This window comes from Scyliorhinus canicula, chromosome 7, assembly GCF_902713615.1.
Source record: "Scyliorhinus canicula chromosome 7, sScyCan1.1, whole genome shotgun sequence".
Lineage (NCBI taxonomy): Eukaryota > Metazoa > Chordata > Chondrichthyes > Carcharhiniformes > Scyliorhinidae > Scyliorhinus > Scyliorhinus canicula.
In genome coordinates this window covers 147146516-147166224 of record NC_052152.1, presented here as the reverse complement: position 1 = coordinate 147166224, position 19709 = coordinate 147146516, and the positions used below count along the sequence as shown (strand labels likewise).

Here is a 19709-nt window from a genome sequence, read left to right as displayed (position 1 = left end):
AGGTGGTTGTAAGAAAGGTACGGAAATAATCATGGTCATTTTAATATGGACATTGGCTGGATTAATCAAATTGGCAAGGGTAGTCCTGAGGGAAAGTTTATTGAATGTATTCGAGATTGTTTCTTGGAACAATATGTTGACGAACCAACCAGGGAGCAGGCTACTTTAGATTTGGTATTGTATAATGAGGATGGATTAATCGATGATCACATAGTTAAGGATCCTCGAGGGAATAGAATTCAAAATTCAGTTTGGGGGCAAGAAAGTGGAGCCCCACACTAGTGTACTGGAATTAAACATAGTTAATTACATAGGCATGAGGACAGATTTAGATTGAGTAGAATCGGCAGGAAGGCTAAAAGATAGGACAGCTGATGAGCAGTGGCAGTTGTTTAAGAAGATACTCATTTCCTCACAACTAAAATATATTCCAGACAGGAAGAAAGACAGTAAGAGGGGTTAAAAAAAATATTCAAGGCTAAGCAATGAGGTTAAGGACAATATAAAGACAAAAACTAAGGTATGCATATTGCAAAGGCCACTGACAGCCTGGAAGATTAGCAAACTTTTAAACATAAACAAAGGGTCACTAAAAAAGTAATAAAGAGTTATGGTAAGTTACAAAAGAAAGCAAGCGCACAGTATCAAAAAGGATAGCAAAAGCTTCTGTAAGAACATAAAAGGGAAGAGAGTTGCCAAAGTGAATGTTGATCCCTTGGAAGATGAAACCGGAGAGTTCATAGTGGGAGATGCTAAATCAAAATTTTACCTCAGTTTTCACGGTGGAAGACACTAGTATCATCCCAATAGAAAAGGGTATTTCAGAAGCAATAGAAAGGTTGGAACTTAGAACAATCAGCATCAATATGGAAACAGTACTCATTAAACTATTGGGATTGAAGGCAGACAAGTGCCCAGGGCCTGGTGGCCTACTCCTTGGGTGTTTAAGGAAGTGGAATTGGAGATATTGGGCCCATTGGTTACAACATTCCCTGGACACGAGAAAGATTCCAGTGGGTTGAAAAAATGCTAATGAAAAGCCCTTATTCAAAAAGGGAGTGAGGTAGAATGTAGGAAATTACAGTCCAGTTAATTTCTAATTTGTTGTTGGGAAATTATTAGAATCCATTATTAAGGTAACAATAGCAGGACATTTGGAAAGTCAAAATGCAATACATCAGAGTCAGCATGGTTTTATGAAGGGCAAATCATGTTTGACTAATTTTCTAGAGTTGTTTAAAGATGTAACAAGCCAAATGGATAATTGGGATCTTGCATATGTAGTATATCGGAACTTCTGGAAGGTGTTTGATAAGATGCCGCATTGAAGGTTAATACACAAGGTTAGATTACATGGGGTTAGGGGTAATTTATTAGCTTGTATAGAAGACTGGTTGACGGACAGGTGACAGAGTCAGGATAAATGGGTCTTTTTTCTGGATGGCAAGATGTAATTAGTGGGGTGTCACAGGGTTTGGTCCTTGGGCCCAACTATTTGCAATCAATATTAACAACTTGGACCAGGGATAGAAGGTTCCATAGCTAAGTTTGCAGATTATACTAAAATAGGTGGGACAGTAAGTTGCCAAGAGAAAACAACCGTACAAATGGATAGGTTAGGTGAGTGGGCTAAAATGTGACAGATGGAGTTTAACGTGGATAAATATGAGATCATCCATTTTGACCATATTACCTAAATGGGGATGGACTTCGGGGTGCTCTGGTGCAGAGGGATCTGGGTGTCCTCATGCATGACTCGCAGAAAGCTAGCATGCAGGTACACCAGGTAATAAAGAAAGTGAAAGGAATGTTGACATTTATAAAAAAAGGAATAGAGTATAAAAGTAGGGAAGTGTTGCTGCAACTGTCCAGGCAATGGTGAGACCGCACCTGGAGTACTGTATACAGTTTGGTCCCCTTATGTGAAGGAGGGATGTTGTTGCATTAGAGACTGTGCAGAGGAGGTTCACTGAATTGAATACAGAGATGAGGGGGTTTGTCTTTTGAAGAGAGATTGAGCAGCTTAGGCCTATACTCTCTATAGTTTTGAAGAATGAGGGCAGATCAAATTGAGGTATATGAGGTAATAATAGGTATGGGTAAAGTAGACGAGGAGCGGATGCTTCATCTTGTGGGCCAAGCTAAAACGAGAAGTCATAGTCTCAGGATAAGCGGTAGCAAACTTGAAACAGAGATGTGGAGAAACTACTTCACCCCAAGGGTGGTGAATCTGTGGAATTCGCTACCCCAGAGTGTGGTGGATGCTGGGACAATGAGTAAGTTTAAGGAGGAGTTAAACAGATTTTTAAATTAGTAATGGGTTGAAGGGTTACAGAGAACGGGCAAGTTGGGGGACTTGAGGTCATGATGAGATCAGCCATGATCGTATTGAATGGTGGATCAAGCTCAAGGGGGTAAATTGCCTATGCCTGCTCCTAGTTCTTATGTTGTAAGAAATAATTATTCTGTCTAATTCCATCGTCCAGCTCTTGGTCTGTAGCCCTGTAAGTAACAGCATCTCAAGCACAAATCTAGTGTTCTTGATTAATAAGGGGATTCCTTGATTAATAAGAGGATATGGGTTTATGGGTGGAAAACAGGAGAATGGGATGAGGAACGTATCAAACATAATTGAATATCGAATGGCGGAACAGGGCTGAATGGTCTAATTCTGGTCCGATATCTTATGCTCTTAAAAAGGAAAAGGAGCTGTCGCCTTGCATTCCACATTCCTCCATGCTGCAGAGATTACAGCTGGCACAGCAGTTATGGAATGATTTGCTACATTAAGTTTTGCTATATACATGCAAATTGTTATAAACAAGTGGGTCTTATTAAGGACAAGGAAGATGGTATATGCCCAGTGGCACAGGGCAATACTTAATGAGCACTTTGTATCGGTGTTTACTAAGAAAGGATACTGACAAAGTATTGGTAGAAGTGAAGATGTGATGGATGGGGTGAAAATTGATGGACAGAATGTACAAAAGCTGGTTATGCTTAGTGGATCGTTAGCCTGGTCTGGATGGTTTGAATCCCAGGTTGCTGAAGGAAGTGGAGGTGGAGATAGCAAAAGGGCTTGCCGAAATCTTCCCTCGCTACATGGAAGGTACCAGAGCATGATGGGCATGATGAGCGTGCCGTCTGTGGGCCACATGTAGCCAATTAGGGCACTGAGTACAGCCATGAGGCATTCTTTCATTGTTGACCACATGTGGATTGCCAGATTCCGTTGGTTTTTGTCCATGTTGTTTTTTTTTCTGCCCGAATGACTGAAGTGATACACATGCAAAGCAAGGGCACGTGAAGTGAGGTACCTGTTGATTGTGCATAACGTTGACTGAGTGCCATGCGCTCCAATCAAAGAGTAAATTTTCTTGTTTTAACTTTTTGAAGTTGATGGCATTTCTATTAATATACGGGTGATTAAGCATTTTCTATAACTTGTTACAAAATATTTGGCGTGTATTAAATGCATTTAATCTTATTCATGGGGTCATTTGTTGGTGAGCGTGCCCAATTTCAATCTCGCGGCCCACCGAGGTGAAGAAGGGCCGTTCAATATGGCTCAATCACTAACCAGGTTGCCTAGCTCTGTACCAGAGGATTCGAGCGTGGCAGATATGAGACCCTTATTCAAGGTAGGGTGTACTATAGCCTGGTCAGTTTAATATCACTGGTGGGTAAGTTTTGAGGAACAATGATCAGGGAGAAAATCAACAGGGACCGGAATTCTCTGATTGTTCGCTGGCAGCAGGATTCTCTGGTCCTGCCAGCAGTGCATCCCCACTCACTGGTTTCCCGATGGCATGGGGTGACTTCAATGGGAATTCCCATTGACAATGGGAGCAAAGAATCCTTCCGCTAGTGAATGGTGCCCTGCCGAGAAACACGCAGCTGGGAGGCCAGAGAACCCTGCCCAGGTGTTTGGAAAGGTTGAATTAATTAATAATAGTCAGCATGGATTTGGAAAAGATATACTGTGCGTGACTAATTTTATTGAATCTTTTGATGCAGTAATAGAGAACATTGATGAAGAGAATGTAATGGATATTGTATATATACATTTTGACTAAAGAGATGTGGAGAGGCTATGTAGACGTATTGGCATAGTTCCTGAAAGTGTGCAGTAACAGGGACCTGGCAGTTCATGTGCATCGATATTTGAAGGTGACAAGGACATATTGAGAAAGTAATTAGCAAAACGTACAGAATTTGGGCTTCATAAAGGTGTTAAGTACAAAAGCCTAGAAGTTATGCTGAACCTTTATAAAGCTCTGTTTAGTTCACAGCTAGAGTATTGTGTCTAGTTCTGAGTATAACATTTTGGGAAGGATGGGTAGGGTCTTGAGAGCATGCAGAGGAGATTTGCCAAAGTGATTGCAGGGAGAAGGACTTTAGCCAGAAGGTTAAGTTGGAGAAGCTGGGGTTGTCCTTGGGCCAGAGTGGAGTGATTGAGGGGAGAGTTGATATGACAGGTTTAGGGGGCCTCACGGTAGCATGGTGGTTAGCATCAATGCTTCACAGCTCCAGGGTCCCAGGTTCGATTCCCGGCTGGGTCACTGTCTGTGTGGAGTCTGCACGTCCTCCCCGTGTGTGCGTGGGTTTCCTCCGGGTGCTCCGGTTTCCTCCCACAGTCCAAAGATGTGCGGGTTAGGTGGATTGGCCATGCTAAATTGCCCATAGTGTAAGGTTAATGGGGGGATTGTTGGGTTACGGGTATACGGGTTACGTGGGTTTAAGTAGGGTGATCATTGCTCGGCACAACATCGAGGGCCGAAGGGCCTGTTCTGTGCTGTACTGTTCTATGTTCTATGTTAAGATAAGGCAGACAATTAAATGCTGTTCCCAATAGCTGATTGGTTGAGGAATAGGGGATACCAATTTCAGATTTGGGGCATGGGAAACCACGCATGTGGGGAAGAACATCCTTTCTGACTTCCTTCCTTCCTTCCTGACTGGTAATGACCAGGAACTCGCTGCCTAAAAGAGTGGTGGAAGCTGAGATGATCAATGATTTGAAAAGGAAACTGAATAAGCACTTGCATGGTTACTGCAATAGAATGTGGGAATGGGTCTGACTGGATTGCTCCATAGAGAGACATGGACATGATGGGCAAAATAGCCTTCTTCTGTTGCATAATGAGTGACTCGCTCAATAGTCAAACTAGTAAACCCCATGAATTCTAATATTATATAATGGAAATAATAGAGTAAAAAAATGAACTACCTTTGAACAGTGAAATACTGTAATAGTAAACTTGTATCTTGAATGCAGAATGATTTCAATGAATATGGAAAGCGTCTCTCTTTATACTGAAATCCTTTCAAAGGTCTGCCTCATTACTTACTATGGATCACTCCTTTTCTTACAGGTGTTGGATGTTTGGAACTATGTGTGGTTGTTCTTCAGAGTAATGTGAATGAACTGCTCCCAATGATACACCGGTTGTGGAGTCCTTTTGTGCAGAGATTGACGAGTGATGATCCCCTTGTGATCCTCAGAGCATTTGAGGTGAACTGATGTTTGATGTGAAGTGAATTTATGTGTCTCACATGTTTTATGTTAAACCAGGGCAAGAACGCTTTACTTTATGCTGACTTTCTTATGAAATGTTTGTATCTATTTCTGAATATCATAAATTTGCTGGGGTTGCTTTCTGATCTTGTGTGAACAAACTGCAGACCATTGAGTGTTTTTTCTTTTTTGCTGTCAGGTGCTGTGTAAGTTGGCAGATGCATCTGGTGATTTCCTGAGGAGCAGAGTTTCCAAAGACATTTTGCCAAAGATGACTAGGTCTTTAGTAAGCCAAGGCCCAGTCAGTGCAAAGGCTGGGCCCATTTATAAACATACTCTATCCTACAAACTACAATTAGCTGAACTTCGGGGCTTTGCAAAACTCTGTGAGAAACTGGATCTTGGTTAGTACTTGCCTCCAATGTCAACAGTTGTATGGTTTACATTGTAATCAAATAAATTAAGATATTTATCAAGAATAATCTCACCCTTTTCAAGTGGGGCTAGTGTACTATTTCAGTTTGTGTTCTAATTCAGTTATTTTCGAAATACAGCTACCGTATTCTAGCTTCAAACTATTCAGCTGAGACACTTGAGTTCATATTGTGAGACTTTTTCTTTCAAAATCCTATATTAGTTTAAAAGAATATTAATTATTCAGCTTTGCGACAGTTTCCTTTTTTTTCCATTCATGGATATTTGATATATTTCTCTGGCAAATGCTGCCACAATTATAAACTTTCATTTGTTGCCAATGGTTTCCAGAAAATATATTAATATGCAGTAGCCAAGCATCAAGGCCAGCCAACTCCACTGGACACTTGTCTTTGCTTTTATGATGTGCTGATTGCCAATATTGAATTACACTTTTCAAAGTGATTTGCAATGCAGAGAATAAGGTGTAGGGAAGTTTAGTCCTCCCAAACTTCCAAAACTGGAACAAATTTCCTCGAGAAGCTTAATTATCACCCAGACTGCGGGATAACAGAGTGTGCAGTTGTATACACCATAACCTTTGGCTGGTGTTTCTAACTTTTGCTGCAACTGAATTACCCTCTTTCCTGGGAGCAAAGCAAACTAGGTTCAGAATTTAGAGGTTGATGTATGTGGCTGGTGAAGTGAGCATTGGTGCTGAACTTGTTGAATCATCTGTTGCACTGGCCAGTGCAGAAGGATATTCACCAGAGTGCGAAACAGGAGCAGAAGAAGCAGCAAAGCATTACATTAATGGAGCTCAAGTAATCTGACTGACCGATAATTGATCGCTCCAGATTGGTAAAATGGGTCACTGATTTCATTACATTGTTGCTGAAAATGCTGCAGGTATCAACCACTTTGATTTGTATTGAGGCATTATTTGAAGTATTAGTTTTATGTAATTTTGCAAGAGCAAACATGGCTTCTTTTTTTTAAAAGTGTTTGAGGAAAGTAGAAATTCATTAATTAACAGTTTAATTATGGAATGAATTTACTTACAAGGACTTAATCTGGTTTGTGCTGCGTATGAAATAGTAACGTATTTGGGATGACTTCAATTTCCATCTAACATCTGACCAGATGACTGCCGAACGGCACCTGATATAGAAAATGTTAATTTCCTCCATTCCTGATAGCCCCTCACCTTGGTGAGCACAAATTCTTTAATCACACTGGAGGAGATGTAATCAATATTTTTCTTGATGCAGGTGAGACTGACCTGGATATGGTGGCTAGCACCTGCTTACCATACCTGAGTAGTAGGCAGCCTCTGAAACTCCAGAATGCAGCTTGCAGGTAACTCATTAAATTCAAAATCAATGAATGATATCATAAATTTTAAAACGATAGGGGTGCGATTCTCCGAAACGGAGAGAAGCAGCCGACGCCGGAGTGAAACCCGGAGTGTTTCACTCCGGCGTCGGAGGCCGCTCCTCGCCCCCTATTCTCTCTCCCCCCCCCCCCCCCGGGGGGGCTAGGAGCGGCGGTGCGCGAATCTCGGGCGCCGGGCCTTGACGCTTGCATCAAAGCGGCGCGCCGAGAATGACGTGGCCGGCGGCGCCTAAGTGACGTTAGCCGCGCATGCGCAGGTTGGCCGGCTCCAACCCGCGCATGCGCGGTTGCCGTCTTCCCCTCCGCTGCCCCGCAAGACATGGCGGTATGATCTTGCGGGGCGGCAGAGGGAAAAGAGTGTATCTCTTAGAGACGCCGGCCCGACGATCGTGGGCACCGATCGCGGGCCAGTCACCTCCTGAGCACGCCCGTGGTGCTCGATCCTCCCTCCGCCCCCCACAAGCCCCATACTTACCTGTCGCACGCTGTTCACGCCGGCAGCGACCAGGTGTGGTTGGCGCCGGCGTGAACCGGTCGGGTTCGTCAGGCTGCTCGGCCCATCCGGGCCGGAGAATCACCGGTCACCGTGAAAAGCGGCGAGCGGCGATTCTCCGTGCAGCGTCACGCAAAACGCGACACGCCATTTTGCGGGGGGGTGGGAGAATCACGGGGGGGTGCCAGGGTGGCATGTCGTGATTCGTCCAGCCCTCCCGCAATTCTCCCACCCGGCATGGGGAGCAGAGAAACGCGCCCGAGAGCTTCCTCAGCATGGTTTTGTGTTCATTTTCATATCTTTTTCGGGGAAAAGTTTAACCTGGGTGTTCTAACTCTCCTTTTGGGTACATTGTGTCCCAATATTCATGTGGCATAGGGGTAGAGGTGGCGTGGTAGTGCAATTGCCCCCCCATAAGTCAGTGTATATGACCCAGTGCGAGGTTGCATTGTAATGTAAAAGGGGAAATTAGCTTGTGGTCAAATTTGTCACAACAGAGAATTTTCTGGTTGCATTAACATCCCCTCTCATATATCAAAATTAGATGTAGAAACAGGGCCCTGATGGTCCAACTAATTAAGATTGAGTAGCTGAGCCATTCAAACCAGTGCGCTTCTTGGTCTCTGCTGAATTAACTGATGGCAGTGTGTTGATGAGGGATACCGAACTGTCCTCTATGTGATAGATTAAAGAGGAGAACACTGATCCAATGAAGGAGGCAGCGGCAGAGATCCAAAAGATCAAAGAGAATTGAAGGTTAAAAAAAGACGGAAATAAATATGTAAATTATTTTATTATAAAACTGTTTCAACTGGAATCAAAGGGACAAACCCTTCCTCGGCCACATCATCTGAAGGCACAGTTAGTTTTTAACTGTAAACTGACAACCATAGCTCTAACTCACCACCTCTCTCAACTCCTCCATTGTTGCTAAATTATCAGGCACTTATCTTGCATCCACTATCGGATGAGCAGGAATGTCCCCCAGTTAAGTATTGGGGAAGTGAAACCATTAATTTTGGTCCCCATTCCAAACTCTGTCCCTGAGTTGCCAACTCTATCCCACTTCCTGACAACAATTTTGAGATTAAGCCAATGTGTTTGCAACCTTGGTGTCACACTCATCCCCAGATGAGACTCGGCCCTCCTTTTTGTGCCATCATTAAGATTGCCTGTTTCAACCTCCATAACATTGCTTGTCGTCACCCCCTATCTCAGCTCAGTTGCTGCAGAAACCCTCATTCATGCCTTTGTTACCTGTAGACTCAACTATTCCAATGCACTCCAGGCTGGTCTCCTTTATTCTACCCTAAATAAACTTGAGATCATCCAAAACTCAGCTGTCCATGTCTCAACTCGCGGTAAGTCCCATCCCCTCATCACTCCTCTACTTGCTGGCTTAAATTGGCTCCCAGTCAAGGAATGTATTGACCGTACAATCTTCATCCTTGTTTTCAAACCCTACCATGGCCTTGCCCATCCCTCCCTCTGTAATCTCCTCCAGCCGCACAGCCCTCCGAGATATCTGAACTCTAGTTCTAGCATCTTGTGCATTTCCAGTTCTAACTGATCCATCATGAATGGCTGTGCCTTCAGGTGCCAAGGTCCAAAGCTCTGGGATTCCCTCCCTGCACCTCTCTGCCTCGTTTGCCTCCTCGACACTCCATAAAACCTACTTCTTTGACCAAGCTTTTGGCCATCTGACCTGATATCATCTTTGTAGCTCCGTCTCATACTTAGCTTTAAAATGTTCCTGTGAAGGACCTTGGGATGTTTTGTTAAGCTAATGGTGTGATACAATTGGTTGATATGTATGTAATCTCTCTATTCTTTCCTTCACCAGTGTTTTTTATCATCTAAATGAAGTTGATCCTGATGCCACATGGCTCTTTTTGAATGAAGTTTATTGTCCTGATGCCTACAATCCACCACACCTCTGCCTCCCACCGATACAACTGACTGGGATGGGGAAGCAGAGGAATGAATTCACGGATAATGTTTTTCAACTTCTGCAAGAGTTTGAATAACTCCGGAATTTGCGGTACTTGGCAGTACCATACAATATCTAAAACTCCTCATATGCAGACTGCCAACATCATCGTTGGTGCAGGACATGTATTAAGCTGAAGAAAGGCACTCTGCTGTAGGGATATGGAGTGCTTCTTGATGTACTGCAGATTGTTGCACAGCAACGCTGTGAAAATCTCACATTTATATTTTGATTACAGGCAACGTGCATGACAGGAAGGCCAAGAAAATACCAGGGACAGAAGTATGTGTGATGAGATTCCAAACTGTTCCAACCAATTCTGTCCCGTTGGGCTATTTTGCGTTCAGAACTTCTGAGGGGGCTTTTGTTCATCAGGCTTGAATAGATTTGAATTTCACAACATCTGCACCAATTTTAGGGTGTATTACTTCTTAATAATATTGTCTAAGGGACAATGCAATGTTATCGGGCTCTCAATATTTGCTTCACCTGAGAAACGTTAGTAATAATAAAGGTTTTCAACTTCTTAATGAAAATCTGACTGAGGTGATAGTTTGATGGTTATGGGCAGTTTCTCGAATGTACATCTTGGAAATTCTGAGGGGGGGAGTAATTTGCTACCTGACAAATGTAGCAGGTCAATTTTTTGAATTATGAATGATCATGAGGTAACTGTATCGATGGTCTCACTTGTTTGTGTTACAAATTTCAGGCCTTGTCGCAGGTACAGCAGTGCCAGTCACTCCAGTACGAGGTCAGAGTGTCTTACACTACACACATGATGCTTGTTGGCTAATTGCACCACAGCATAGCCCAGCAGTGTAATAGCAGCTCCCCCTTGTGATTAGAACAGGCTATCTTTTCTTTAGCACCTGTACTTGACCAGTTTTTTTAAAAATACCGATGAGACAAAGCCAGATACAAGTTATTAAGCTGCCATCATTGCAAGTTAAAGTAACGGTCAACCAAATTCTGCTTACTTTGCTCCGCCCTATTTCTTTCCGAAAGTAATGCAGGATGGATTATATCATGAACCATACTTGCAGGATAACTTTTTTTCTCATGCAGCTCTTTCTATAAAACTTTTAACTGAAAGAACTGACATCCTACAACTTGGCTTTCCAAGTTCCCAGGCCGACACATCTCACTCTATTACTGCCCCATCACCCTCAAAAAGAATTGCAAAAGGTGTTGTCTTTTGTTTTCTCTTCTCTTCCATCCCTCTTCCATCCACCACCCAAGCCTTTAGCAGTATAAGAGAAGGAATGGCATGCCCACTTATAAATGCTAGCATACCTTTCAATATGTTGAACTTATTACTGGATTTGGACAAAAGCTGGTGCCTTTTACATGTGATCTGTTAGAAATTATTCTAATGCCTGCTCATAAATGTGTAATTGACCATCAATTGGATCATTTTAAATGCTTCAATTACATTCTGGCTTGATTGTGTATTAAGCATTAGCATTTGTTTTTCAAATGTTAAGTATGTAGATGATTACAAAAATGAATACTACAAAATTGGGGGATGCTCAGAATCACATTAGAGAAATATTTAACTTTTAACACTGGACATCTAAGTTATTAATCATATATTTAACTATATGTTCAGTAAAACCCCCATTTATGATAGTTTATGTGTGCATTTTTAAAAACCATTAATAAAATCACTTAAAAGAACAGACCAGCACAGGTCCAGCACTTGAAGTACCTGCCTGAAAAAAAACATGGCTATCATGTTATCTGCTGCAGCTTCAAGCGTCTTAATTCCTGCAGCAGACATTTTTATTTTAGTTTTTATTGTAATAATCTTGAATATTGGACATAAAAGTGTCCACGCTTGTGTCCTTATTTCCTAATAAATCAGTGACATGTGTCTTGTCTTACAAGACCCAGTAATGTAGGTCTTAAAAGTATTGTTTTGATTCCTGGCTCTACAAAATTTGAGATTTGATTTGAACAGCCAATGGGTAAAATCCTGCATTTCAATTAAAGTTATATTAACTGTCTCTTCGATCAGGAAAGGGAAGTGATCTAATAAATGACATTTTTTAAAAACACTTCTTGGAATCATGCTTTTTTAATGAGGATTTCTCCCCAGAGTATTGTGAGAAAAGTATTTTTAATAACTTTGACTGGTTTGACCCTGATATCTACAATTCTTTATTCAATCTTTTGGAGCCACAACATTTCCCAGTTCTATCAATCATCTGTGTCAAACTGACCTTTATTTTAGAGTTAATACTTAATGGACTAACACATCATAAATGTTCAGTGCACTATTATGTGTGCTTACATAGGAGGGCAATGGTATCTTTATTAGCAAGAGCTGGCAATATCCGGGCTGGAATTCTCTGGCTGTTTGCTGGTGGCGTAATTCCCTCATCCTGCTGGCAGCGCACCCCTGCCCACTGGTTTCCCGGCGGCTGAAAGTGGCTTCAGTGGGAATTCCTTTTGGCAGGAGCTGAGAATCACGCCGTCAGCCAACAACGCGCTGCCTTCTATTGCTGAGAAACACGTAGCTGGAAGGCTGGAGAATCCCACCCCTACCAATTTCAAACTGGGTAGGAGTAATCCTATTAACTAAAGTAGGTAGCTGCAGAGCTCTCAAAAGGAAGATAGTGTGCCCAAAGCTTGTCTATGCTGGCTATACGGCTGCTGGATATAGCCCCGCTAGAAATACAGCTCGTCAGAAAGAAAAATTGACCTTGTTCACCATCTTAGTTTCTTCCTTTCCTTCCCCTTTGAATCCTAATTTAACTATCTGAAAATTCAGCCACATGAGGAGTCGCGCTGACTTCCAGGCAGTGATCCTGATGAATATGTGGGTGGAAGGAAATGGAGGCGCAAGTCTTTTGAGATGGAGAAAACCTGACAACAGTAATGAAAATTTTCATTCTAGGTGGCTGTGGCAAGCAATCTAATTCTTTATCATTGACTGTGGGGATTAATGTGAGTGAATTTGTTCCAAAATGCAGGATATTGTACTTGGTTCAAGCAGTGAAGCATAATGCAGATGACCAATCATAGAACATGCATCACGCATGGTTTGAAAAGAACGCAGGCCAGCCCGACAATATGAGCAATGCAAGATAATGAGTTTTGGGTCCTTGATAGGTCTATACTTTGGTTAATATATCTTATGTGTCATCGCGCTTTATATATTACTTAACGGATCTTGAAACAACTTCATGCGTGAAGTAAATTGTCTTTTATTCATTTAGTTTCAGATGTCTCTTGATCAGTATTTTTGCTTGCAAATACAGATTTTTTTAAAGTTTGTTTTGTCCAAGCAAATACAGAGTACTGACTTGAATTCAATACAAATTACAGCTCTTGATAATTTCTTCTAATTGAATACACGATACAGAAAAGTTGAAAATAAACAAAATGGCGGCTCAAAGCGAAAGTGCAGAAAGTAGCTTCAGAAATTGAGTCAGATGATTCCGGAATGAATTGTTCAAAACTGGCAGTACTTCTTAAGGTTATGGTTATCACCAATGTCTTTCCCCTTTCTGGCTGTGATTAGGTTAAAGTTATTACAGTTAATTCAATTCAATTGAGATGTCTGTCCAACACATTTTAATATGGGGTGATTGAAATACGTCTTTCTCATGAGCCTTATCCGTTGTCATGAAAACAGTTTCTGGGAATATAACCTAGAAACTTTAAATTAGCAAAATGTGTCCTTGGTCTGTCTGGCTTCATGATGTTTCTCATCGGATTCAGCAGTTTTTTACTGTCATGTTTGAAATGTGGGTTTTAACAAACCATTTTAAGAAGCCATTTTAAATCTTGGGTCATTTATTCCTTTAAACCATCATTCCAAAGTCCAGGACCAAACTTGCTATAATAAACAAGCATATTTTAGCAGAAGAGAGAAATTGAAATTGACTCTGATCCCCCAATGTCTAGAGGTTGCATGAGCCTGGGCACAAGAGATAACTAAATTGTATCTTGAGGGAAGAAATGCAAATAAAATCCCTTGGGCAAATTTGTCTTCTTAGACAATAATGCTTCTCTGTATTCCATGCTAGGATTCTTCCATTCTAGTCCCACAGTTTAAATCCCAAGAAGGGAATTCTAAACTTTGCTAATGGTGTAAGGTGGCCACCATTGTATGAACTAGTTGTTTCCTTTTATACTGGATATGATAGATGGCAGGGTGTATGAAGTTAAGTGAATACCCACCAATTTCCAATTTGAAACAGAAAATGCACAGCAAGGTGATTAGTATCCAAAGCACAAAGGTAGCAAGGCACTCTAGTTTACAGGCCAAACTAACATCATGCTGAACTGCAAATCCTTTTTTTTCAAGAAGCAGCAGAGTTCACTTCATAATTAAATTCAGGTGCCTCACTATGCCCTGTGCCTGTGACTCTCTTTCTATTACCACGTGCAGTTCTGATCGTCAGACAAAAAGAATATGGAGACACTGGAGAGGGTGCAGCAAAGATTTACAAGGAAAATACCATAAATGCAAGGGTATGCAGATCAGGAAAGGAAGCTTGGTCTCCTGTTTCTCTTGAAAAAGGCAGCTAGGAGGGTGACCTAATAGCGGTCTTTTAAAAATTATAAGTGTCTTTGGTTGATCGAGTGGATACAAAGAGGGTATGTTCCCTTTGTAGAGACCAGCATAACTGGCCATCAATGTATGATAGTCACCCCATGAAATCTAGTAGGAAATTTAGAAGAAACAGCAGTTGAAACAAATTGTATGGATGCATTGAAGGGGAAGGAGAAGCGTCTCACAAGATTTGCGATGCTCTGATCGCCTCACGAGACACGTTGTGATCTGGATCTTGCCCTTGCTGTGTGAGATCTAGATTAACATATTTAAATGGGCCATTCGACTCACTTAAATATATCTCCGCCGTATTCTCCCAAGGCCTGGGAACTAACAGCCTAGCCTGGGAGACCTCGCCATGGTGCCATTTGCCTTAGCTTCATACAAACGTGGACCAGGCATAATGGAAGCTGGGGAGGGGGGGGGGGGGGGTTCTCCCAGGCTATTCGAGACTCCTGGGTGGTCAGGCTCTGGACAGAGTGGTATTCTGGGACTCTCGCTTACACCCCGTGCCTGGGTGACACTGAGGCTGGCAAGGGCACTATCAAGATGCCAGGCTGGCAATGTCAAGGTGCCAGGTTCACTGCCAGGGATCAGGTCCAAGGGTGCCCTGCCCTTAAGAGGTGGGGTGAGAGGGGCTCGAGGACCCCCTAAGGTCTTTGAGGTAGGTTGGGGCAGTGAGGGGGATGTAAGATTTGGGTAATCTTTAAAAATGGCTAGTCAGTGCAGGAAATTAGGTAAGTGCTATCATAACATACACCAGTATATCATGGTACAGACACACACACACTGATTGACACACAGCAAGACCAATCAACCGCAGCCAATCACCAGTTAGAGCACACTCACTATAAAGACAGAGGGCATCAGTTTTCCCGCTCTTTCGGGATGCAGCCTCTCAGAAGGACAGAGCTCACAGCATGCAGCACAGATCTTCACCATGTGCTGAGTGCATAGACTGGTTAGGATAGGCATAGGTCTTTAGTTTAATCTAACATAGTGCCAACCCACAGTGAAAGTATGTTCAACAGTTTCTAGCTTAATAAAATAGTATTGTACTATTTCAAGTGTTGGTAACCTGTATGTGTTACTGCTGAGGTAAACGTAGTCTCCACGGATCCAGAGTACCCAACACATCAAGTGCGGCCTTGACGGGACATTCCTGACCCAAGCCAAAAGAACCAGCAGAGTCCTGTTAGATAGTGGGGTCATTTTTGGTGTTGAAGGTGCCGAGAAACACCCACCATATCTGCCCAAAACAGAACTCTGTTTTTAGCTAATTAAATTGTGTCCTATGAAGGTGGAGGATAGAGGTTTATGTTAGATTTGGATGAACAAAGATGGGAGAAGACTTGAATTGAGTACAAATGCCAGCTGAATGGCTGCTTTTGTGTATTATATCATATGTCATCCAATGGAATTCTTGCCTCAACTTCCAAAATCAAGCAATACAGAATGCTGATGCTACTTACGGGCTCCAGTAGCCATGTCAGTTTGTATTTTTTAACTAATGAGAAAAAGCATATATTAAGCACTGAATTTGGAGCAAATTGCTTCAAAACACACCTGCTGTACGGACCTGCGGATAAAAATCAATATCAAAAGTCTTAAATGCATGTTCTTATCCTGCTGTCAATAAAATGTATTTGGCCCTCGTTTACAGGACAATAAATAATTAGGGAAGCATCAAAAGATTTGAATTACCTTACCATGTTAACAGCGCTATATGAATTTAAAGTAAGTGAAAGTGAAGTCACCATAGGCTGCTTTCCCCTTTTGATAGGGAGAGCTGACTGGTGGTAATTTCACCTCAGAAACAACTTTATCCCCATCTTACTGAAGTTGCCAAATACCTGAGCCATCTGTCCCTTAGTGCTGCAACATCAATATTCAACTGCCACCTGAACAACTAACTTTTTTTGATGGAATGAATGTAAACCCTTGTATAATATCCATGGAGGCTGACCTTCTGTGCACTTGACCCCTTTAGTTCTAAATTGAGAAGTAATGAGTTGTGGTCCAGCCCTTGGCTGCAAATTAATGTTCTCTGCTGGGGCAGATTTGCTTAGCTCCATGTTATTTAGATTAATGGATGAATGTTGCAGCATGCTGTGCTGACAGAGATAAATGTGTGACATTAGAAAGTCACAAACATTCAGAATAATGACTGTAATAAACTCATTACTGCATAAACCCAGGCAATATCCTCTGAGGTATATGGCAGTATCTTTGAACAATGTCAGTAAAAAGAAAAGGTGGATTTGCTGGCTTTATCCAGTGATGCTATAATGATTAAAATGGGCATTACTGCCAGTTTGCAGATCCTTTAATGTGATTATGTTCTTATTAGTTCATAAATAATAGAGAATCTTAGACACACACAATGCACTCGCACAGAATCATTGTCCAACTTGTCCGTTTTAATGGCCTTTTATACATATTAAAGTATCCAAAATTATTATATTTGAAAGAAAACAGTAAATCTTATCTTGGAGAACTTGAGGACATGCGTATTTTCTTTTCCCTCTAAGTCATTTATTTAATTGTAGATGTTTTGTGACTGTTTACTTTGGATAGTTTGATTGTGATAATATTAGCCGTCCTTTGATACATTACGGTTCAATGTTTTAAAAAAGCATTTCAATGAACATGTTCTTCATATGTTCAAATCGTCCTGCACTCAGGGGCTGGTTTAGTTCACTCAGCTAAATCACTGGCTTTTAAAGCAGACCAAGCAGGCCAGCAGCACGGTTCGATTCCCATACCAGCCTCCCCGGACAGGCGCCGGAATGTGGCGACTAGGGGCTTTTCACAGTAACTTCATTGAAGCCTACTCGTGACAATAAGCGATTTTCATTTCATTTCATTTTCATTTCATTTTTCATTTCACTCCATGTAGTTCACCCACTTAAATTGGATACTGATCCAGGGTTGACATTTGAAAAGAAAAAATGACTTGCTCGCACCCTAATTAGAAAGACAAATACTTCAATTACATGAATTTCATGACTTTTGCATGTTATTTGTGTCTTCAGCATGTTATGAATAGGCATCTTTCACCTATTCAAGTTGTTGCACTTGTTTAGACTAGCCACTAAATGGAGAATCGAACACTCTTGGAATGCTATGCTTTCAATGCGAGAGTGAACTGATGGAACCAAGATGGCCCCTTTAGACATAGACGTAGAACATATAGTGCAGAAGGATGACATTCGGCCCATCGAGTCTGCACCAACCCACCCAAGCCCTCACTTCCACCCTATCCCAGTAACCCCGCCTAACCTTTTTTGGTCACTAAGGGCAATTTATCATGGCCAATCCACCCAACCCGCACGTCTTTGGACTGTGGGAGGAAACCGGAGCACCCGGAAGAAACCCATGCAGACACAGGGAAAATGTGCAGACTCCGCACAGACAGTGACCCAGCAGGCAGTGCATTCAACATCATAACCTGCTGTGTGGGGGAAACAAACTGCTGGACATGTGTGTTCCTCCGATAACATATACTGCTAAATTTATCATGGTGCTTAAATTTAAACAAAATCATAGCCTTGTCGATGAGCTATAGAACATACAGTGCAGAAGGAGGCCATTCGGCCCATCAAATCTGCACCAACCCACTTAAGCCCTTACTTCCACCCTATCCCCGTAACCCAATAACCCTTCCTAACCTTTTTGGTCACTAAGGGCAATTTATCATGGCTAATCCACCTAACCTGCACGTCTGTGGACTGTGGGAGGAAACCGGAGTACCGGTAGGAAACCCATGCAGACATGGGGAGAACGTACAGACTCCGCACAGACAGTGACCCAGCGGGGAATCGAACCTGGGACCCTGGCACTGTGATGCCACAATGCTATCCACTTGTGTTGCCCTATGTTAAAACAGCATGTGGAACTTGCGGCCATAACAACTAGTTGAGGAAAATAGCTGTGAAATGGAAACTAGATGAATACAGGAGAGAAAAGGGAATAGAAAGATATGCCAAAAGGGTGACATGAGGCGGATAAGAGGGTAATAGACTCACGGAGAATAAGCACCAGCACAGTTGGGTACAGTGCCTTTTTACAGTGGGCGGCATGGTGGAACAATGGTTAGCAATGCTGCTTCACAGCACCAGGGACCCAGGTTCAATTCCGGCATTGGGTGACTGTGTGGAGTTTGCACATTCTCCCTGTGTCTGCGTGGGATTTCTCGGGCGCTCCAGTTTCCTCCCACAGTCCAAGGACGTGCAGGTTAGGTAAATTGGCCACGCTAAATTGCACCTTTGGTGTCCATGGGTGTGCAGGCTAGGTTGCAGGACAACGGGAATGAGGTGGGGTGGGGTGGACGGGAGGATGGACCTAGGTAGAGCGCTCTTTTGGAGGGTCTATGCAGACTCGATGGGTCAAATGACCTCCTGCAGTGTTGGGATTCTATGATTGGATGAGGCGTTGACGTGGAGAATGTACGAGGGAGTTACCGCACGCATTTGTTGCTTTCGAGCGGTACAAAGTCACATGAATGAATGATTTTCGGCTAACCTTTTTTCTTCACAGGCCATGAGTTGCTGGAGGAGGGCACTGAACAGCATGCAGTTAGGCTTACTCTTGCCCATTGATCGCAATGATATTTTGAGTCAGAAGCTGTGAAAGCTGATAATGTTGTAATGAGGGAAACCAAGCACCTAGTTCCTGTGTGAATAGGACAACCAATAAATTGAAGAGTTGTGAAATTAAGTGTTAGGTCTGAGAAGGAAATTAGCATGGGAGAATTCAATGCCAGACCAGGTGCAGAAGCAGAAACAGAGTCTAAGGTAAATTTGGTGTAGATGGGAAAACGGGGAGTAAAATTTTTAATTCTACATTTTAAAAATTAAAGCCTGAAGGAATGATTTCCCAAACTTGTGATAGTTAATTTTTAATGTCAGAAAAGTTGTTTGCAGTAGTTAATAGTTGTCACATTGTTATGGGGGGGGGGGGGGGGGGGTACCTTGACTGAATGAATGAGGCAATAACTTTCTGTGGTGAGTTTAGTTTAAGATAGCAGTTTTGTAAAGGTAATGACATGCGGCAGACCTCACAAACAACATTTGCATATTGACATTTACCTGCACATCTGAAGTTTCTGTACCATTTGTCCATAATTAAGGGTGGCGCTATTACCTCCCATTGTTAATTTACAGTACACAGGAACAGTGTCAGCACGAATAGCTACCAAAATAATATTTTGTTTGTACAAAGATCAGGTATATTTTGCTGCTTCGAAGCATGGAGTATCCAGTGGGGAATGCTGGAATGCACGTGTAGCAGAGTTAGAACAGCTGCCTCATAGCACTGGGAACCCGAGTTT

The 19709-nt window shown here is 42.3% G+C and overlaps 1 protein-coding gene across 8 annotated transcripts in view; it reads left to right on the top strand.

The window, feature by feature from the left end:
- Positions 1-11870, top strand: part of tti1 (TELO2 interacting protein 1) — a 33557-nt gene extending 21687 nt beyond the window's left edge. For 7 of the 8 annotated variants that reach the window (XR_005461357.1, XR_005461356.1, XR_005461360.1 and 4 more), the window contains exons 5-6: positions 5376-5515; positions 5718-5921. Coding sequence is in view for 1 of the 8 variants with exons in the window: in XM_038803078.1 (XP_038659006.1) it covers positions 5376-5515; positions 5718-5922; positions 7204-7291; positions 9664-9847 (617 nt within the window). In the remaining 7 variants the exon portion in view is untranslated. Of the gene's footprint in view, positions 1-5375; positions 5516-5717; positions 5923-7203; positions 7292-9663 lie in introns of those variants that run through there. The other variant, XM_038803078.1, reaches the window with a different exon arrangement.
- The last annotated feature ends 7839 nt before the right edge of the window (positions 11871-19709 follow it).